Source organism: Artemia sp. Qi Xiang Cuo, chromosome 5 (assembly GCF_049724085.1).
Source record: "Artemia sp. Qi Xiang Cuo chromosome 5, ASM4972408v1, whole genome shotgun sequence".
Classification (NCBI taxonomy): Eukaryota; Metazoa; Arthropoda; class Branchiopoda; order Anostraca; family Artemiidae; genus Artemia; species Artemia sp. Qi Xiang Cuo.
In genome coordinates, this window is record NC_142798.1 from 37,302,583 (window position 1) to 37,325,707 (window position 23,125).

Consider the following 23,125-nt stretch of genomic DNA (forward strand, 5'->3'; position numbering starts at 1 on the left):
CTCTTTACGCAAAAGTTTTAATTTTGTCCCAATTCTTTAAGAACCGACTCTTGAAACACAAGGGTCGTTTAGTTAGAACAAAAAGCAGCGTTTTTAAAGTAGTAAAAAACATTAGCGTGAAGAGCGAGGTGTTGACGAAGGGGGGCCAACCCCTTCATATATGTGATAATTTCTGTTCGTTTTAAGTTTTAATGTTGCTCCTTACTTTCAGTTGAAATACTTGTTTTTTTTACTTATTTAATGTTAATCAAAGATTAGATCTAGCGGGTGTCAGGATCTAGCGACCCAGGTAATCATGTTTTGGAAGAAAACGGGACAGAACGCAATAATGAAACTTCTTAAATATACAATCAAAACATTTATCTTTTATATTCGCAATGCTATCGATTTTAGATTATAAACTGACTTAAGTCCCGTCAGACTCTGAAGGTTGTCTTGGGGCCTCTTTCTTCGTAATAGCGTGGATAAGCTATCTGTATGCCTTGCAGTCTTTTGCTGAACGCAAGGAGTCTGAGAGGCGGTGAGGTGCGGAGTTATCCTTCTACCTCTTTGGGGGACGACCAAGAATGGCGAGAACCACAAATAAAGAACGTCACGAGAAGCGGTGAGGTTATAGGAACGTCATAAACTTCTCTAGCCTCTTGAGTTCTAAATGGCTGCTTGTTATGTTAGTTTATTCGATAAAATTAGGATAACGATAGGTGTCTGATCTCAGTTCCTGACAGAAAAACGATTGCAAAGCTTGAAAATTCCATCTGTCGCCAGGCACTACATGGCGTTGATAGTTGTTTGTCAACATTAGTGCCAGTTTCCGCTCATATAAGCTACCCATACTCTTTGCTTCCATGTATAAAATTTCATTCACACTATGTCTTACTAATACGATATTCAGTCTGTCCTAAAACCTGAAGGGAATGGATGCAGCATTTTTCAAGGAGGGGGGGGGGTTATTTTCTTTATATATTTTCTTTTTTTCAAGTTTTTATATGATCTTGGAGGCTTTTTAAGACAGACCTCTCTATCCTCATGGTTTATTATAAAGAAACAAAATTAATCAAACTTTATTTTTACTAAACTATACTAAAGTAGAAATTTATTATTCGTAGATTGAATAACAAATTTCTAAACCTGGATTATCGTCAAGTAAACAAAGTGAGTTACAAAAAAAGGAGAAAAGCAAGAGCTATAGATGCTTTATTAATAATAATGGGAGTAGGGTCCTAAAATCATCAATTAATTCTTAAATTTACACAAGTAGGGCAACGTACCACTTTTTGGAAGGTAAATTTTGGCTTCTTATTTCCAAAGAATATGTTTCTTGATGTAGAAAGGTCGAGAGGAAATTACTACGAGGGGTTAAATACTTGTGATAGAGGGTTTACCTTTTATTCGTTCTCGATACATTTTAGGACAGAAAAATTCGTCTTCATACGGGTGGTTATGCAATGATTATAAGTAACGCTGCAACGTAATAACACAGTTTAACATTTATTAGTATAGTATTTATGAGGTAGTCAATAGGTGATAGACATAAAATAAATTATTTTCACCATTAATTACATAAAACAAACACTATGTGTCATATTTTGAGGTAAAGTAGAGTAGCTTTTGCTTGTAGATGGTGTCATTTTGAAAATAACAACATGGATCTAGTCTTTATGTTGGTCAAAATATTTTGTGCATATGGTGCATTTTAAAAACAACAACACTGTCGGGTGCTAAGAAAAAAAGAATAAAGTTTTTTGTGGTTTGAATCAGGCTCGTATCTTCTTTAAAGAACTTGTCAATATTTTACCCCTTTTTTATGTGAAAAAAAAACTTCTTCGTACGATATACCATTTTTAAAGCTTAAAGGGGTTGACAACAACTGCATTCATTCGATAGCAAAGAAATAAAATAAAAAACTGTTGCTGCCGCAACAATTTTGTAGGCCAAGTTGACAGGTTGGAACAGCGCCTTGGAAGATGCAAAAAATCTTTCCAAATGTGATACAATCATGTGGATAAATGTTAGATCTAAAGTGCTACCACATCCATTTAAGTTTGATTGGTTCTTATTCCTTTTTTCCCTTGAAACAGGTGCTGCATAAACGTACTATTCACCCAGCCATATCACATTAGCACAAACTTTCTTCGCTGCAAATACACAAAACGTCAGTAGGTAGTGACATAAAATGCTAATGAATTAAAATTGAAATCTCCATCCAGCTACCCTAGCTTAAAGCAACAATTGAAAATACCCACAACCAAAAGAAATTCAACTATTGACTTAATTTACACAAATGTACATGCTATGCCCCCCCCCCCTTGAAGGGAAGCCAGAGCTTTCGCTTATTGATGTAACCTATCAAAAAATTACTGAACTTTCTCATCAGCCAGGTCATAATCCTGGCCATTTTGATTGTATATCCTGAATAATGAATGCTGATTTCCTTAATACTGAAGATGTCAAACGATAAGGTCAATTTTAAAGACTTGATTATAACCAAAATTTTATCAATTGAAAAGATCAATTACAATTAAGACCATTCTTCATATATGATACAAGTAAAGACCGACGTGTTTCCCATTTATTATTTGTTGGTCTATTTTCTCTCAAACCATGTCACATAGAAGGGATGGTGGTAAAAAACTGTGGAGGGGGCTTATTGAATCTGAAATTGAAAGTTCTGATGCCCCTAATCGGGGCCAAAACACTGGAGGATGCTCTCCCTCCCCCATAGTGCTTTTATTCCAATGTTTACAACGGCAAGCACCCTTCCCATGGTATTGGATCAAAATATTGAGACAGCCTCAGAACGATTGAAAGAAAAAAAAGTACTCCCAGGGAGGACAAGACCCACACAGTCACAAGGGAAAGAATCCCAAATTAAGAAATTCGACGATTCTTAATATGGAAATGTTAGTAGAAAATATCTTCATGTCATACCGTGCTAAAACCAGAAAATTACAAGGAATCTAACATGTGCAATTGAAGATAAAGACAGGACATGCACCTCCCTCCTCTTCACAACCGTACAGCAGTCAACAGGAATGTAGGCATGTTGTGGCCTGTTTTAACCAGAATTATGGATATCCTTTATGCTTCGCAGGCATGTTTCCGGTTTTTCCAAAGACACATATAGTATTCAGTAAAGCGCTAATGACACAGTAGCTTTTAGACTTTTACAGTGAGAGGAGGCAAAACCCAAACTCTTGTTTGCAGTGATTTTTGTTCGTTTCAAGTTTGATTTGTATATTCAATTTAAGTTTGACTCGTTTTAAGATTTATTTATTCATTTATATTAGTACCTATTGTATGTTTATTTAGATTGATTGTTTATTTAATTTCTGTACGTCTTGGGTTTCCTTTATTATTTATTAGTAAATTTTTATAATTTAATCATTTATACTAGCACTTGTTTTTTTTTTTTTTTTTTTGCTATGATTGTTTATTTAGTTTCTGTTCGTTTGGGTTTAATTTATTCTTTAATAGTAATTTCTTGTGGTTTGTTGTTTGTATTTTAACATATACTGGTATCTGCTCATCTGAAGTTTAATAGGGCCTTTACTTTTCTTTGAAAAACTTCTTTTTTGGATTAAAAAAAAAAAAAAAATTTTGTTCGTTTTGATTGAAAAAAGTTTCAAGTTTTTAGAAAAGGCCTTATTTCAGAACCAATATTTTTTCAACATCAACCTTTCATTAAACTATCAAAACTAGTATCAATGTACCAAAGTATCAATCAGCTGGGGGGATCAAAACCCGGAAGCATATTTCTTTGGCCTTTGAACTATATCGATTAAAATAGCTATCTCAAAATTTTTACCGGATGCCCTTTGAGAAAGTGGGGTGTTGGCTAATGGCCCATTGATCACTTTTTACTCTTAAAAAAGAACTAAAAGTTTCAATTTCCAATCAAATGAGCCCCCCCCCAAAGTTAACAAGATCATCCCTTCCACAAGGAAGTTATGTTCTAATACACAACTTACATAAGTTAAAATCCTTTCCCTGGAAAATTTTTATAAGATGCATTTGGGGGAAAAGGCATAAAGGGGGGGGGGAGGGGGCTTGTTACTTTTGATTATTCTCGATTCTTAATAAAGAGCACAATAAATTTCAATTTCCGATCGAATTCTAGGGGGGAGGGGGTTAAAACCATAACCATAGCTATTTGACATTTGGACGATTTTGAACAAAATGGGTAACTCAAAATTTTAGTTGAAAGCATTTAGAAAAAAAGGCGTGGGGGGGGGGGGTGCCTATCGTCTGATTACTCTTGACTTTTAAAAATAGAGCTAGAACTTTCAATTTAAATCGGATGAGGCTTTTCCAAAGTCCTTACGACTACCCTTCGATAAAAAGCTTATATAACAACAATGGACATCTTGCATAACTTACAGCCCTTACCCTGGGGGCAGTGGAAGGTTTTGACAGCCCCCGAGGAATAATTACTTCACTTGTTGACTATTTCGTACAGAATGGCCATCTCAAAATTTTGATTGGATGTGTTTCGGGAAAAGAGAGCATGAAAAGGGGGGGGGGGGGGCTTGATACCGTCCAATCCCGTTTGAATCTTAAAAAGGGAGCTAGAAATTATTATTTTCCATTGAATGAGCCCCCTTCAAAGTTTGTATCACCACCCCTTGCATATGAAGTGCCTCTGGAGAAAAAAATGGAAGCCTTACGGCCTTGGGATTGGCGAGGGAAGGCTAGTTGCCATCGGATCACTTTAGACTCTTAGAAAGGGAACTAGAACTTTCAATATCTAATCATTTGAGTCCCATCCGAAGTTTATACGACCCCCTTTTCCGAAAATCTTTATAAGCCCCAGGGACATAAGTTACAACCCTTCCCCTTTTTTTCGGGGGGGGGGGGGATTTGTGGACCCCGAAGTTTTGTCATTTGATCGTTGGATTTTTTCAAACATAATGGCTATCTCAAAATTTTGATCGGATGCATTTGGGGAAAAGGAGGTGTGGGGGAGGGGAGGTTATATGCCCGCTGATCACTTTTGATGACTCTTAAAAAGTAAATAGAAATTTCTCTTTTCCAGTCAAATGAGCCACCTCTGAAGTTTATACGACCACCCCTAATAAAAAACCTTATTTGCCCCCGGAGCATAACATACAACACTTCCCCGAGCTCTGGGGGGCTGTGTTGACCCCTGAGTTTTTGTTATGTAATCTTTAAAGTATTTTGAACAAAATGACTATTTTAAAATTTTGATCATATGCATTTGGGGAAGAAGGAGCCTTAGGGGGGGGGGGGGCTAGTTGCCCTCAGATCACTTTTGACTCTTAAAAAGGGCACTAGAAATTCCGATTTACAACCGAATGAGGCCTTTCCAAAGTTTATACTACCATCCCTTCCATAAAAACCTTATATGCCCCTGGGGCATAATTTACAACACTTGCTCCCAGGTTCTGGTGGGCTGTGTTATCCCTGAAGTATTTGTTATATAATCTTTGGTCTGTTTTGAACAAAATGGCTATATAAGAAAATTCAATCGGGTGCATTTAGGAAAAAGACAGTTGACGGAGGGGGGGGGGGAATCGGATCACTTTTGACTATTGAAAAGGGAATTAGAACTTTTAATTTCTAATCATTTGTGTTCCTCCGAGGTTTATATACGACCACTTCTTCCATAAAAACTTTATATGTCCCCAGGGCATAATGTACAACCCTTTCTCTGGATTCTAGGGGGGGGGGGTAAGTTGACACCGACATTTTTGTTATCTGATCATTGGACTATTTTAAACAAACTGCAAATCTCAAACTTTCGATCGGTGCATTTGCAGAAAAAAGGGTGTGTGTGTGTGTGGGGGGGGGGGGTAGATACCCTTCGAACTCTTTTGAGTCATAAAAACGTAATTATAACTTTCAATTACCAATCAAATGAGCCACCTCGGAAGTTTATACGACATCTCCTTGCATAAAAACCTTATATGCCCTCGGGGCATAACTTAAAACACTTTTCCCCTCCCTCTGGGGGTTTGTGTCGACTCTGGAGTTTTGATTATCTGATTTTCGAACTATTTTTAACAAAATGGCTATCTCAAAGTTTTTATCAGATGGGTTTGCGGGAAAGAGGGAGTGGGGGGGGGGGGCTAGTTGCCCTTCGGTCTCTTTTGACTCTTTAAAAGTGAACTAGAACTTTCAATCATAGGCAGCGCAATAGCGCTGGCTGAGTAAAGAACGATAATGGCAAAATGTTTTTTTTTCATACCCGGGCACTTCGTATTGAAGGAGTTGTCGTAGAAACTTCGAAAAGGGCTCATTCGGTTGAAAATTGGAGTGGCTAGTGCCCCTTTTAATATTCAAAAATGATTGGAGGGCAACTAGCCCCCCCCCCACGCCCCTCATTCCCCCCAACATAACCAATCAAAAATTTGAGATAGCCATTTTGTTGAGCGTAGGTGATTTCCAGATAGAAAATATATTTTTAAGGAGGTCACTCCCCCACAACCCACGGGGCAAGGGTTTTAATTTATACCCAGGGGGCATAGAAGGTCTTTATAGAAGGCGTGGTCATAGAAACTTCAAAAAAGGCTCATTCGATTGGAAATTCAAAGGGCTAGTGCCATTTTTAATAGTCAAAAGTGATTAGAGGGCAACTAGCCCCCCCCCACGCCCATCATACCCACAAACACATCCAATCAAAATTTTGAGAAAGCGATTTTGTTCAGCGTAGTTGATTTCAAGATAGAAAATGTTTTTGAGGAGGTAACTCCCCCACAACCCTCGGGGCAAGGGTTTTAAGTTATGCCCTGGGGGCATATGAGAACAATGTTGGCACAATGTATTATTCATTATTTTTTTCCTTTAGAGCAGGGCACTTCGTATCAAAAAAGTTGTCTTAGAAACTTCGGAAAGGGCTCATTCAATTGGAAATTGGAGTGACTTGTGCCCTTTTTCATAGCCGAAAGTGATTGGAAGGCAACTAACACCCCTTCCACGCCCACCATTTCCCGAAAAACATCCAATCAAAATTTTTAGATAGCCATTTTGTTCAGCGTAGTTGATTTTCAGATAGAAATTATAATTTTGAGGAAGACACTCCCCCAGAGCCTTCAGGGGAAGGGTTGTAAGTTATACCCTGGGGGCATATAAGGTTTTTATATCACACCCACCTTTTCCCCAAACACATCCAATCAAAATTTTGAGATAGCCATTTTATTCAACGCAGTTTTAAGTTCTGTAAATTAGGTCTTTGAGGATGACAACCCCCTCACGAAAGTGATTGGAAGGCAACTAACACCCCTTCCACGCCCACCATTTCCCCAAATACATCCAATCAAAAATTTGAGTTAGCCATTTTGTTCAGTATAGTTGTTTTTCGGATAGAAATTATGTTTATGAGGAGGACAATCCCCACAACCCTCAGGGCACGGGTTGTAAGTTATGACCTGAGGACATATAATGTTTTTATAGAATGCGTGGTAGTAGAAACTTCAAAAAGAGCTCATTCGATTGGAAATTCAAAGGGCTAGTACCATTTTTAATAGTCAAAAGTGATTAGAGGGCAACTAGCCCCCCCCCCCCCCACGCCCATCATACCCACAAACACATCCAATCAAAATTTTGAGAAAGCGATTTTGTTCAGCGTAGTTGATTTCAAGATAGAAAATGTTTTTGAGGAGGAAACTCCCCCACAACCCTCGGGGCAAGGGTTTTAAGTTATGCCCTGGGGGCATATGAGAACAATGTTGGCACAATGTATTATTCATTATTTTTTTCCTTTAGAGCAGGGCACTTCGTATCAAAAAAGTTGTCTTAGAAACTTCGGAAAGGGCTCATTCAATTGGAAATTGGAGTGACTTGTGCCCTTTTTCATAGCCGAAAGTGATTGGAAGGCAACTAACACCCCTTCCACGCCCACCATTTCCCGAAAAACATCCAATCAAAATTTTTAGATAGCCATTTTGTTCAGCGTAGTTGATTTTCAGATAGAAATTATAATTTTGAGGAAGACACTCCCCCAGAGCCTTCAGGGGAAGGGTTGTAAGTTATACCCTGGGGGCATATAAGGTTTTTATATCACACCCACCTTTTCCCCAAACACATCCAATCAAAATTTTGAGAGAGCTATTTTATTCAACGTAGTTTTAGGTTCTGTAAATTCGGTTTTTGAGCACGACGATCCCCTCACAGTCCTCAGTATAAAGACTGTAAGTTTTGCCCTTGGAACTGATAAGGTCTTTATAGAACGCGTTGTCGTAGAAAACTCAAAAAAGGCTCATTCGATTAGAAATTGAAGTGACTAAAGCCCTTTTTAATAGTCAAAAGTCAATGGAAGGCAACTAACACCCCTTCCACGCCCACTATTTCTCCAAATACATCCAATCAAAATTTTTAGATAGCCATTTTGTTCCACGCAGTTTAAAGTTCAGTAAATTATACCTTTGAGCAGGACACCCCCCCCCACAGTCTTAAGGGCAAGGGTTATAAGTTATGCCCAGGGGGCATATAGGTTTTTATTGAAATCTTTGTCGTAGAAACTTTAAAAAGGGCACATTCGATTGGAAATTCAAAGGTCTAGTGCCCTTTTTAATAGTCAAAATGGATTTGACGGCAACTAACCCCCCTCTCTCGCCCACCTTTTGCCCAAACACATCCAATAAAAATTTTTAGATAGCCATTTTGTTCAGCGTTGTTGATTTCCGGATAGAAATTATGTTTTTGAGGAGGACACTCCCCCACATTCCTCAGGGCAAGGGTTGTAAGTTATGCCCTGGGGGCATATAAGGTATTTATAGAACTCGTTGTCGTAGAAACTTCAAAAAGGGATAATTCGATTGAAAACTGAAATGGCTAGTGACCTTTTTAATAGTCGAAAATGATTGGAATGCAACTAACACCCTTTCTACACCCACTATTTCCCAAAAAATATCCAATCAAAATTTTGAGATAGCCAATTAGTTCCACGCAGTTTAAAGTTCAGGAAATTATACCTTTGAGCAGGACACTCCACCCAGTCTTCGGGGCAAGGGTTATAAGTTATGCCCTGGGGGCATATAAGGTTTTTATTGAAATCTTTTTCGTATAAACTTGAAAAAGGGCTCATTCGATTGTAAATTTAAAGGGCTAGTGCCCTTTTTAATAGTCAAAAGTGATTTGAGGGCAAATAATCCCCCTCTCACGTCCACCATTTCTCCAAACACATCCAATCAAAATTTTTAAATAGCCATTTTATTCAACGTAGTTGAAAATTTTGGAAATTAGGTCTTTAAGGATGACAACCCTTCCCCCCAAAACCCTCCGGGCCCGGGTTGGAAGTTATGCCCGGGGGGCCTGTAAGTTTTTGACAGACAGCGATGTTTTATAATAATCAAAAACGGCTCATTCAATTGAAAATTGAAAGGGCTAGCTCCCTTTTAATAGTTGAAAGTGATTGAAGGGCAACTAAACCCCCTCTCACGCCCACCATTTCCTTAAACACATCCAGTCAAAATATTTAGATATCCATTTGGTTCAACGTAGTCGAACGTTCTGGAAATTAGGTCTTTTAGGATGATAACCCCCACAGAGCCCTCAGTGTAATGGTTGTAAGTTATGCCCTGGGGGCATATAAGGTTTATATATAAAGTTGCTTCAGAAACTTCAAAAAGGGCTCATTTTTTTGTAAATCGAAATTGCCCTTTTTAATAGTCGATAGTGAGTGTAAAATAATTGACCCCCCTCTCACGCCCACCATTTCCCCAATTACATTCAATCGAAGTCTACAGATAGCCATTTTGTTCAATGTAGTTGAAATTTCTGGAAATTATGTATTTAAGGATGACGAACCCCCCAGAGTCCCCAGGGCAAAGGTTGTAAGTTATGCCTTGGGGGCATATAAGGTTTTTATAGATAGAGTTGTCGTAATAACTTCAAAAGGGGTCAATCAATTGGGAATTGAGAGGGCTAGTGCCCTTTTTAATAGTCGAAAGCGATTGGAGGGTAACTAACCACCCTCTCTCGCGCACCATTCCCCCAAACATATCCTATGAAAATTTTCAGATAGCCATTGTGTTCAACGTAGCAGAAAGTTCTGGAAATTAGGTCTTTGAGGATGACAACCCCACCCCCAGCCTTCAGGGCAAGGGTTGTAAGTTATGCCCTGGGGTATATAAGGTTTTTATTGAAAGTGTTGTCGTAGAAACTTCAAAATGGCTCATTTGATTGGAAATTGAAAGGGTTAGCGCCTTTTTTAATAGTTGAAAGTAATGGGAGAGCGACTAAGGCCTCTCTCACGCCCACCATTTTCCCAAACACACCCAATCAAAATTTTGAGATAGCCAATTTGTTTAACGTAGTTGAAAGTTTTTGAAATTATGTCTTAGAGGATGACAACCGCCCTCACAGCCCTTAGGGTAAGGGTTGTAATTTATGCCCTGGGGACATATAAGGTGTATATAGAAAGCGTTATCGTAGAAACGCAAAAAGGGCTCATTCGATTGGAAATCGAGAAGCCCAGTGCCCTTTTTAGTAGTCGAAAGTGATCGGAAGGCTTAAAATTTTCATAGGCAGCGCAATAGCACTGCCAAAGTAAAGAACGTTTTTGGCACAATGTTTTTTTTTTTTTTTTTTTTCCATACCAGGACACGTATCGAAGCAGTTGTCGTAGAAACTTCGAAAAGGGCTTATTCGATTGGAAATTAGCCATTTTGTTCAGCGCAGTTGATTTCAAGATAGAAAATATGTTTTTGTGGAGGATACTCCCCCATAACCCTCAGGGCAAGGGTTTTAAGTTATGCCCTGGGGGCATATAAGAACGATGTTGGCACAATGTATTTATTATTTTTTTTTTCCTTTAGACCAGGGCACTTCATATCGAAGAAGTTGTCGTACAGACCTCGAAAAGGGCCTATTCAATTGGAAATTGGAGTGACTTGTGCCCTTTTTAATAGTCGAAAGTGATTGTAAAGCAACTAACACCCCTTCCACGCCTACTATTTCCCAAAACACATCCAATCAAAATTTTAAGATTTTTGTCCATTTTGTTCAGCGTAATTGATTTCTAGATAGAAATTATTTTTTTGAGGATGACACTCCCCCACAGCCCTTAGCGCTAGGGTTTTAAGTTATGTCCAGTGAAAATATAAGGTTTTTACAAAACGCGTTGATGTAAAAACTTCAGAAAGGGCTTATTAGATTTAAAATTTAAATGGCTAATGATATTTTTAAAAGTCGATAATGATTGGAAGGCAACTAACACCCTAGAAACTTGAAAGAGATTTTTCGATTGGAAATTCAAAGGGCTAGTGCCCTTTTTAATGGTCGAAAGTGATTGGATGGTAACTAACCCCCCTCTCACGCCAACCTTTTCCCCAAACATATCCAATCAACATTTTGAGATAGCCATTTTGTTCAAATTTTTCTTAAGTTCTGGAAATTAGGTCTTTGAGGATGACAACCCCCATAACAGCCCTCAGGGCAAAGGTTGTAAGTTATACTCTGGGGGCATATAAGGTTTTTATAGAACGCGTTGTCGTAGAAACTTCAAAAAGGGCTCATTCGATTGGAAATTGAAATGGCTACTGATTTTTTTAATAGTCGATAATGATTGGAAGGCAACTAACACCCATTTCACGCCCGCCAGTTCCTAAAACATGATCAATAGAAATACTTAGAGGGCCTTGTGGTCTAACGTAGTTGAAAATCCTGGATGCCAATCCTGGGTTCAGGACACTCCCCCACAGCATTCAGTACCAGTATGAGAGGACTCGCAGTGGGGGCATATAAGTTATCGAAGACATGTTTGACATGGGAACTTAACAAAGAGCTGATTCGATTGAGCACCCGAAAGGTCCACTCCATTTTAAGTTGTCGAAAGTGATGTGAGAGCAAATAACCCCCCTCTCACGTCCACCTTCTTCCCAAACACATTCAATAAAAACTTTAAATACCCATTTTATTCAACGTAGTTCAAAGTTTTGGAAATTAGGTCTTTAAGGATGACAGCCCCCCCCCCCCCACACCCTCAAGGCAAGGTTTTTAAGGTTTGCCATGGGGCATATAAGGTTTTTCTAGAAAGCGATGCGTTAGAAATATCAAAAAGGGCTCATTCGATTGGAAATAAAATGAGCTAGTATCCTTTTTAACAGTCGAAAGTGATTGGAGAACACTTGACCCCCCTCTCACACTCACCCTTTTCTCAAACACATTCAATCCAAATTTTGAGATAACCATTTTGTTCAACGTAGTTGAAAGTTCTGGAAATTAGGTCTTTTAGAATGATAGCCCCCTCAGAGCCCTCAGTGCAAGCGTGGTAAGTTTTGCCCTGGGGGCATATAAGGTTTATATAGAGTTGTTGTAGAAATTTCAAAAAGGGCTCATTTGATTGGAAATTGAAATTGCCCTTTTGAATAGTCGAAAGTGAGTGGAGAGTAATTAACCTCCTCTCAAGCCCACCATTTCCCCAAAAACATTCAATCAATGTTTAGAGATAGCCATTTTATCAACGTAGTTGAAAATTCTGGAAATTATGTATTTAAGGAAACCCCCCACAGCCCCCAGGGCAAAGGTTGTAAGTAATGCCCATGGGGCATAGGCCTATAGGGTTTTTATAGATAGAGTTGTCGTAAAAACTGCAAAAGGGGCTCATTCAATTGGAAATTGAGAGAACTAGTGCCCTTTTTAATAGTCGAAAGTGATTGGAGGGTAACTAACCCCCTCTCACGCCCACTATTCCCCCAAACATATCAAATCAAAATTTTCAGATAACCATTTTGTTCAACTTAGCAGAAAGTTATGGAAATTCGGTCTTTGAGGATGACCCCCCCCAGCCCTCAGGGCAAGGGTTGTAAGTTATACCCTGGGGGCATATAAGGTTTTTATTGAAAGCTTTATCGTAGAAACTTCAAAAGGGCTCATTTGATGGGAAATTGAAAGGGCTAGTGACTTTTTAATAGTTGAAAGTGATAAGAGAGCGACTAACGCCCTTCTCACGCCCACCATTTCCCCAAAAACATCCAATCAAAATTTTGAGATAGCCATTTCGTTTAACGTAGTTGAAAGTTCTGGTAATTAGGTCTTAGAGGATAACAACCACCCTAACAGCCCATAGGGTAAGGGTTGTAATTAGGTCGTATAAACTTTGGAGGAGGGCACATTCAATTGGAAATCGGAAGTTCTAGTGCCCTTTTAAAGAACCAAAAGTGATTGGAGGGCAACTAGCCTCCCCCCGTAGAATTTTTCCCAAAATACATTTGATAAAAGTTTTGAGATAGCTATTTTGTTAAAAATAGTTCAAAATCAAATAACAATAACTTTACGGTCGACAAAACCCCCCTGCCCCCGGTTGCCCGGGGGTAGGAATTAAAAGTTATGCCCTGGGGGCATATATGGTTTTTATGGAGGGGGTGCCCGTATTAACTTCAGAGGAGGCTCATTTGATCGGAAATTAAAAATTTTAGTTAACTTTTTAAGAATAAAAAAAAGATCAGAGGGAAACTAGCCCACCCACGGCCTTTTTTCCCCAAACCTATCCAATAAAAATTTGAGATAGCCATTTTTATAAAAATAATTCAAAAACCGTATAAAAAGTCGAAAAAACTTCCTAGAGCCCTGGGGCAAGTGTTTTAATTTATGCCCTGGGGGCATATACAGTTTTTTTTATGGAAGAGGTGGTTGTATAAACTTCGGAGGGGACTCAAATGACTAGAAATTGAAAGTTATAATTTCATTTTTAAGAATCAAAAGTGATCCGATGGCAACTAGACCCCCCCCCCCCCCAACCCTCTCTTCCCCAAATATGTCAGACCAAATTTTGTATATAGCCATATAAGCCATTATATAGCCGTCATTGGCGCTTTACTGAAAACGAATTACATTACAAATATTTTCTTTTGCACTTAATATTGAAAATAAACATTAAAATTACACTAAGCTTCTGAACTGATGAGCTTTTAGCGGTTAATATCATTATAAATCAAATATTTACTTTAATTTTATTAGTTATTTCCAAGAATGTTCAAGACAAATATAGTTTCACTATAAACAGGATTTTGGATACTGCCCCTTTCCTTAACTGTAAAAACCTAAAGCTTACTGCGTCATTGGCGCTTTACTGAAACAAATTATATTATAAACATTTTCTCTTTTCCAGTTATTACAGCATTGAAAATGAAAATAAGAATTACAGTGAAATAAAATCCTGTTTTCAGCCAAGCACCAAAAACGCAGCAGGTTTTAGACTTTTACAGTGAGAGAAGGGGGCGATAACCAAACTCTTGTTTGTAGTAATTTTTGTTCGTTTCAAGCTTGATTTGCATATCCAATTTAAGATTCACTCGTTTTAAGATTTATTTACTCGTTTATATCAGTATCTATTGTATGTTTGTTTGCATTGATTGTTTATTAGATTTCTGGTCGTTTTGGTTTTCATTTATACTTTAACATAAATTTCTTGGCGTTCTGAGTTTGAGTTCTTAAAGGTAGTAGTATCTGCTGATTTTAATTCTAAAGTTGCCTTTACTTTTCTTTGAAAAATTTCTTTTTTGGAAACTTTTTTTTTAATTAATTAAGAAACAAAACTTAACTTAAACTGTATATCCCAAAGATTATACAAGCACAAAAAATGTACTATATCATTGGAAAAATCACACAAAATATATCTGATGAAGATTGAAGCTTGATTTTTGGTCTATTTGGCAGTTAGTTCATACCTAATAGACACATTTAAGCAGAAAATATCGGCATGTCACACCTGACATTTACACACTTTGCTATAACTAGTATCTTGCAAGGAATTTAAACATATGCAATTGCAGATAAGAACTGGACATTTGCCCCCCCCCCCCCATCAACCACACAATTTTTAGCAGGAAGGTAGGTATAATAGAGCTTGTTTTAACCAAAATTACGCGGGGATTCTCAATCTCATTACACACACAAGGGAGGTCCTGACTCGGTAGGAAAACAAGTTACGTCATTAAAAACAAAACTTATTATAAAACAAAGTAACTTATTTTTCATTGAATATATAACTAACCAGTCATTCAATATCTATCTAACCAGCCAAAAGTAATTCAAAATATCTTTCTTTTTTTATTTTACCTGGAAAATGCTTTCGATACTCTTGAGGGACAACATTTTTTCTCACATAGGATTCACTTTTACCACATACGACACAGCAATTGTCTTTAGGTGTCTGGTAATATTTGTCACATTCTCCCACAGGTCGACCCGATGGTTCAAACTTCAGTCGGATTGTCAAAGGGTCGTCTTTCACCTGTTCAGCAATGCCTTTACTAAGGTACCTAGGCGAAAAATAATATATTTTTAGAACTGTAGCAGTATAAAAATGTCTACAGCAGCAGTGCACTGCAGAATTCATTGCTGGAAATTATTCTGCGATCTATTTAAGATTTCAGAGCGATACAAAAGAAACGAAAAGTCAGAGTATTAATAAAGCCGTATGTTGACAGACAGGGATTTTCGGGAACGGTACAAGAGTAAACACAATTTCTTCTGCTGTCAGACCTAAATTACTTTTCCGGGTGACGGTTTTTTTTTTACTTTTAAGCAATTTTTCCCTTTTTTGGAGACACACACAACATCTAGAAAACTCGCCGCGTCATTGAGCCGTCTGAGGCAAACACACTGAAAAAATTCTCCTCTGAAATCCTACTCTCTTTGAAGCTTCCGCTTTGGTCAACTTCCAGGAAATCCCCAACCATTATAAAAATATGTTGAATCTTGATTACAGAGATATAATCTCAGAAATATATTTTCTTGATTATCCAGGACTTTCTAATTGTCAAAATAAAGTGAATAAAAACTCCAGCCTATCATTGTTCCACCCAAAATTTAAACTAAAAAAAGATTAACGCTAAAGCAAAACAATATAGACATACTTCATCCAACCGCAATAACACTGTCAGGGCAATAGAGAGGAGATGAAACTTTCTTTCGATTTGGGAAATCCGAGATTCAATGCATTTGGCGTAATCTTCAAGAAGTTCGTCCACAGGTCCCTGTTGAAAGATATTACCTTATCTTGTTCCTATCTTTGGATAACGATTTTAAAAGAATGAGAATTATGGATATTTCTTCGTTACTGTACCAACTGCAATATTACTACTAACAGCTCATCATAGCTCAGTTAAATACCCAAGCCAGTTAAATTTGCACAAAACCTAGCCCGATTTGCCTATATTTACCTGAAGGGTCACCATTCACTCAGCGGGGAGACCTTGAGACAGGCAGATCTGAACCAAGGTCCCCTGAGTTATATTCCTCCAGAGAGCGATTCTATACTGCAGTACTAGCCTCAGATTTGTAATTCAAAATCTATTAATCCTCAAACAATAGCTTTGATGAAAATCAAACACTATTTGTGAAACATGTACTTTAAATATTTTAATTCTCAAACTCCGTGATGTAGCATTAGCTGCAGAATTGCAATTATATATTTGCAATTATATTATATAATTGCAATAATATCATAAATCTTTCAGTACTAAACTTGATGACAAGCAAAAAATACTTGGCACGGCCAGAAGGTCCTACTTTGAACCTTTCTGAAATACACATGGACTATCCTTGTATCGCTATAATTTCTACCAGGTGTATGTGATCAGCAATTTCAGAAACTACCATCTTACCTACTTCTGCAAGTATAAAACACTGTTTTTGAAATGTAAGCTTAATCTGTGTTGATGTTGGATTTGTAAATTGCAACATTAGCCTCGAATTTCTAATTAACAAGCTTACGAATCATTGAATACTGACTTTGGTAGAAATCAAACGTCATTTGTAAAATATATACTTGGCACATTTAAATTTAGATCAGTCATGCTACACTCTTGTTGTTTTTTTTTAGGAATAAAATAATAAACCATTTAAAACCCTTCCTTTTCAGATAGGACACGGAACCGAAAGCTATTTTTGGCCTACAATCATACAGATTAAAAATCTTTGTGTGAGTCTCATTTTCAGAAGGTGTGACCCATCCACAACTTTTGAAATACGTACTAAATATGCTTTGAGTCTGAATGTCAACTTTACACTATTAGCCGAGATTTGTAATCAGCGAAGTCAGAAATAATCCCCCAATTTAGGTAATAGCCAAGCTTCATTTTTTAGGTATACATTTATATTTTGATTTGGAGCAGTCTTATTGCAATCGTAAGGATGCTCAATGATTAAGGGCTATTCCATTTATGGTCTTTGAAAGATCATGGATCAAAAGAGATACAACAACAAAAAAGTTAAGAAATGGTTAGAGAAAGACACTCACCAGGCAGCTTTTCTGGAATCACAAGTACACAAAATTTCACCATCTGGTGCCTCCATGTAGCAGTTTGAATACAATGGCCCTTTTCTTGGCTGAAACCCATTTCTATCTCCCCTGAGAGGAGTAACTTTGTATGAAACCTTGCTCTCGATTGTTATTGACTTTTCTTCTATTTCCAGATATGTACCAGCTTTGAAATGCTTGTCCAGGTACGGTTTGACGATTTCTCGGGCAATAGCCCAGCTCTAAAATTACACAAGGAAATATATAGTGGTTGCATAAAAACAACAGGCCTGACCAGGGGTGTCACTTCCCCCCCCCCCCATTTTTTGCTAAGCAACATCATTAGCTTGTTTGGACATCAACAAAGTCCCATGCACTTTTTCAAAAATTTTCAGCGAAGGAGGGGGATTTCCGGCATTACTTGAAAAAAACGATAAGACATTGTCTTTTCCAAATGAAGCATTCTAAGGAAAATTTTTCAGGCGGAATTGTTCACAAAAAAATTTACAGGGGGGGGGGGGTATTTTACGTCACACGAACTTTACTTTTGCGTGGAGGGAAGGAGTTGTCCATGGAGAGGAGCCTGATTTGCCGGCATTATTTGAAAAACGACCAGAAACTAAATCAAAAAATAAGTTTCCACAACATTAAAACTTAAAAGGAACATAAATTATTCCGTATACGAGGGGGACTTTCCTCTCCTCAATACCTCACTTTTTTACGCTAAAGTTTGACTCTTTTGTCCCAATTCTTTAAGAACAACTTCTGAAACACAAGGGCTGTTTAATTAGAATAGAAGCTTTTTTCAAAAGTTATAAAAACTTTAGCGTAAAGAGCGACAATTTAACGTAAAAGGTTTAACTTCAACTGTTACAGGAATATCCATATTGAGTCTGAACAGTCAACATAATCTTCATTGCAGCAGCTGGTTGTGATGCAAATACATTCCATAAGTGTTCGACATGTAGTTGAAGTACACTTCAATGTGTTTGGGTCGGTACAAAAATAAATTTAACACAAAATTTAAACTCAGAAACAATTTATTGAACATCGATAAATGATTGACGATATCAAATTATTAATGAGACGGATTGGCTTGTTAGTCACTACTCAACTACACAAAACTCAGAATAAAATTGGACACGGCAACCCTCATTAATTGTTCAACATTAATTTTGATCGATACTTATCGATATGTTCGACTCGATTAAATACGTTGGCCAGTTTTACGTTCGTCAATTTTTATCGATACATTCGCTAGTAACAATAATGTCTACTAATTTACAACAGCCTCCTTGAAGTTCCTTTGCGCTGGTATGAGGCTTTTTACACTTGGTTACTCTTTATGCAAATTTTTATGATGCTAGCAAAGAATTATTGGCACTTGGCAACTCTATAAGTAAATTTCTATGATGCTAGCAAAGAATTTTGAAAATTGGGAATTCCAACAAATTTGCTGAACTGTTCAATTGAACATTTCTCCTCGCCTCCTACATTTACGAGCGGAAAAGACGAAAGATATTACCTTTGCCCCCAAAGTTAATAAGTTCTTTCATTGCTAAATGAATTCGAGCTTACTCTTTGCTACTGGCATAGCAGCGATATCAGGAAGTTGTCCGACTTCAGAGAATAGTCCCAGAAGATATGTCTTTGATATAGGTAAATCTGAGCTGGAGAAAATATCTATGTATACGCCTATTATATATATTAAATAGAAAAAACTTTTTCCACAATATAAGTTTTTCAAAGAAAAGTTTTTCTTTGATTTTTAAAAGGGTGTATGTTGTTAAAAATTGCTGAAAATTTTACTCCAGCATACAAATAGCAGACCAAACTATAGTCTTAAAAAAACGAAAAGATTTAAAGTATTATTATTTTCTTCCCTGAAAAGACTATGTCAATATAAAGCGAACAGAAATTAATTAAAAAAAACTTTTTCCACAAAATAAGTTTTTCAAAGAAAAGCAAAGAACTCCATTAAACGAAAAATGAGCAAAAATAAAATCAAATAATCTACGAAGCGTGAAACTACCGCAAATTAGCAATGATAAATAAATGAAACCCAAAACGAACAGAAATTACAATAAATAACTGAGTCAAACTCAAAACGAGCGAAAATTAACATAAGTTGGGCTCAAAATCCCTATGCCTTCCCAAGGCAAGAACATAATCTGCTCATTACTGAAAAAAATATAACTGTTCTTAATTCTATAACGTTAATAAATCAAATAATATTAACATTTTGATTACTAAATATCAGTATATGTATCTTAAACTGAAAATGCAAATTCATTTTTATTTTTTTTCAGTAAAGTGCAAATTATGTTCTGGCCTTGGGAAGGTATAGGGGTTTTGAGCACAACTTATATTAATTTCTGCTCGTTTTGAGTTTGACTCAGTTATTTATTGTAATTTCTGTTCGTTTTGTGTTTCATTTATTTATCATTGCTGATTTGCGGTAGTTTCACAATTCGTAGATTATTTGATTTTATTTTTGCTAATTTTTTGTTTAATGGAGTTCTTTACTTTTCTTTGAAAAACTTATTTGTGGAAAAAGTTTTTTCTAATTAATTTCTGTTTGTTTTATATTGACATAGTCTTTTCAGGGAAAAAGAAAATAATACTTTAAAACTTTTCGTTTTTTTAAGACTTCATAACTTTGTATACTGTTTGTATTCCAGAGAAAGACTTTCAGCAAATTTTAACAAAATAGAGCCTTTCCGAATTATGAGCATACATACTAGCGTTTAGTTTAGTTTCATATCTCCTATAGTTGACCTGAAATGGAAAACTTGATTCCATTTGCAAAAAATCCGCTTACTTTCTTCGAAAGGTTGGATACACTTACACTATTTTGATTTAGTCAAATTTTAAGAGCAGAAGTAGCCCCGAAAGTTTGAACATAACACCTTCATTTGTTCTTGGTATACTGCTGATATGCCTTATTGGGAATTAGCATTAACACAGAGTATTTTTATTTAATGTTAAGGAAACCTTTTATTTTTAAACATAACGGCAATTGGAAGGATGGACGTGGGAGTGGGACTAGTTTCCCTTAAGTCAGTTTTGAATATTAAACGGAGTATCGGTCCTTTCTATTTTCACTCGTATGAGCACTTTTTGAAGTTCATAAGACAAATCCTTCGATACGAAGTGCCTTGGTCTAAACTACAACAACAAAAAAATCATACATTATACCCACATCGATCTCTACTATGAAAATTTCAAACCTTCCAATCACTTTCAACTATTACAAAGGGCACTAGGCCTTTCGATTTCCAATCAAATGAGCCCTTTTTGAGTTTCTACAACAACGCTTTCAATAAACACCTTATATGCCCCTAGGGCATAAATTACAACCCTTATCCTAAGGGCTGTGAAGGTGGTTGTCATCCTCTAAGACATGAGATCCAGAACTTTCAACTACGTTGAACAAAATGGCTATCTCAAAATTTTGATTGGATGTGTTTGGATAAATGGTTAGTCGCTCTCCCATCACTTTCAACTATTAAAAAAGGCACTAGCCCTTTCAATTTCCAATAAAATAAGCACTTTTGAAGTTTCTACGACAACACTTTCAATAAAAACCTTATATGCCCCCAAGGCATAACTTAAATCCCTAGTCCTGAGGGCTGGGGGTAGGGGAGGGGGGGGTGTCACCCTCAAAGACCTAATTTCCAGAACTTTCTACTACGTTGAACACAATGGCTATCTGAAAATTTTCATTGGATGTGTTTAGGGGAATGGTGCACGTGAGAGGGTGTTTAGTTACCCTCCAATCACTTTCGACTATTAAAAAGGGCACTAGCCCTCTCAATTCCCGATTGAATGAACTCCTTTTGAAGTTTTTACGACAACTCTAACAATAAAACCTTATATGCCCCTGAGGCATAACTTACAACATTGACCCTGGGGGCTCGGGGGGTCTTGGCATCCTAAAATATATAATTTCCAGAACTTTCATCTACGTTGAACAAAATAGCTATCTCTAAACTTGGATTGAAAGTGGTTCGGGAAATGGTGGACGTGAGAGGGGGGTTAATTACTCTCCACTCAATTTCGACTATTAAAAAGGGCAATTTCAATTTCCAAACAAATGAGCCCTTTTTGAACTTTCTACGACAACTTTCTAGATAAACCATATATGTCCCCAGGGCATAACTTACAACTTTTGCACTGAGGGCTCTGAGGGGGTTATCATCCTAAAAGACCTAATTTCCAGAAATTTCGACTACGTTGAACAAAATGGATATCTCAAAATTTTTATTGGATGTTTTGGGGAAATGGGGGACTTGAGAGGGGGGTTAGTTGCACTTCAATCACTTTCGACTATTAAAAGGGCACTAGCCACTTCAATTTCCAATTGAATGAGCCCTTTTTGGTGTTTTACAACATCGCTTTCCATAAAAACCTTACATGCTCCCAGGGCTTAACTTGCGACCGTTGCCCTGAGGGTTGTGGGGGGAAGGGTTGTCATCCTTAAAGACCTAATTTCCAAAACTTTCAACTACGTTGAATAAAATGGCTATCTAAAGATTTTGATTGGATGTGTTTGGAGAAAAGGTGGGCGTGAGAGGGGGGTTTGTTGCCCTCAAATCCCTTTTGACTATTAAAAAAGGCACTAGCCCTTTGAATTTCCAATCGAAAGATCTCTTTTTCAAGTTTCTACGACAAAGATTTCGATAAAAACTTATATGCCCCCATGGAATAACTTATAACACTTGCCCCGAAGACTTTGGGGGGAGTTTCCTGCTCAAAGGTATAATTTCCTGAACTTTAAACTGCATGAAACAATTTAAACTACATCTAATAATTTTGATTGGATGTGTTTGGGGAAAAGGTGGGCGTGAGAAGGGGTTAGTTGCCCTCAAATCACTTTCGACTATTAAAAAGGGCACTAGCCCTTTGAATTCCCAATCAAATGAGCCCTGTGTCAATTTCTACGACAAAGATTTCAATAAAAACTTTATATACCCTCAGGCCATAGCATATAACCCTAGCCCTGAAGACTGCGGGGGGAATGTCTGATCAAAGTTATTATTTCCGGAAGTTTCAACTGCGTGGAACAAAATGGCTATCTTAAAATTTTTGATTGAATGTGTTTGGGGAAATGGTGGACATGGAAGGGGTGTTAGTTGCCTTCCAATCACTTTCGACTATTAAAAAGGGCAATAGCCATTTCAATTTCCAATCGAATGAGCCCGTTTTGAAGTTTCTACGACAACGCGTTCTATAAAAACCTTATATGCCCCCCAGGGCATAACGTACAACCCTTGCCCTGAGGGCTCTGGGGGAGTTCCCTCCTCAAAAACATAATTTCTATCTGGAAATCAGTTACGCTGAACAAAATGGCTATCTAAAAATTTTGATTGAATGTGTTTGGGGAAAAGGTGGGCGTGAAAGAGGGGTTAGTTGCCCTCAAATCACGTTCGACTATTAAAAAGGGCAATAGCCATTTCAATTTCCAATCGAATGAGCCCCTTGTGAAGTTTCTACGACAAAGATTTCAATAAAAACTTATATACCCCCAGGGCAAAACTTATAACCCTTGCCCTGAAGACTGAGGGGGAAGTTTCCTGCTCAAATGTATAAATTCCTGAACTTTAAACTGCGTGGAACAAAATGGCTATCTAAAAATTTTGATTGGATGTGTTTTGGGAAATGGTGGGCGTGGAAGGGGTGTTAGTTGCCTTCCAATCATTTTCGACTATTAAAAAGTGCACTAGCCGTTTAAATTTCCAATCGAATAAGCCGTTTTTGAAGTTTCTACGACAACGCGCTCTGTAAAAACCTTATATGCCCCCAGGGCATAACTTAAAACCCTTGCACTGAGGGCTTTTGGGGGGTTGTCACCCTCAATGACCTAATTTTCAGAACTTAAAACCACGTTGAATAAATGGCTATGTCAAAATTTTGATTGGA

The 23,125-nt window shown here is 37.3% G+C and overlaps 1 protein-coding gene across 3 annotated transcripts in view; it reads right to left on the reverse strand.

The window, feature by feature from the left end:
• The window catches only part of LOC148952103 (exonuclease 3'-5' domain-containing protein 2-like), a 190,928-nt gene that overhangs the window by 133,728 nt on the left and 34,075 nt on the right, over positions 1-23,125 (reverse strand). For all 3 annotated transcript variants that reach the window (XM_089089545.1, XM_089089543.1, XM_089089544.1), the window contains exons 6-7: positions 17,204-17,445; positions 15,019-15,221 (exon numbers count right to left, since the gene is read on the reverse strand). In XM_089089545.1, the coding sequence (XP_088945671.1) occupies positions 15,019-15,221; positions 17,204-17,445 (445 nt within the window). The remainder of the gene's footprint in view (positions 1-15,018; positions 15,222-17,203; positions 17,446-23,125) is intronic.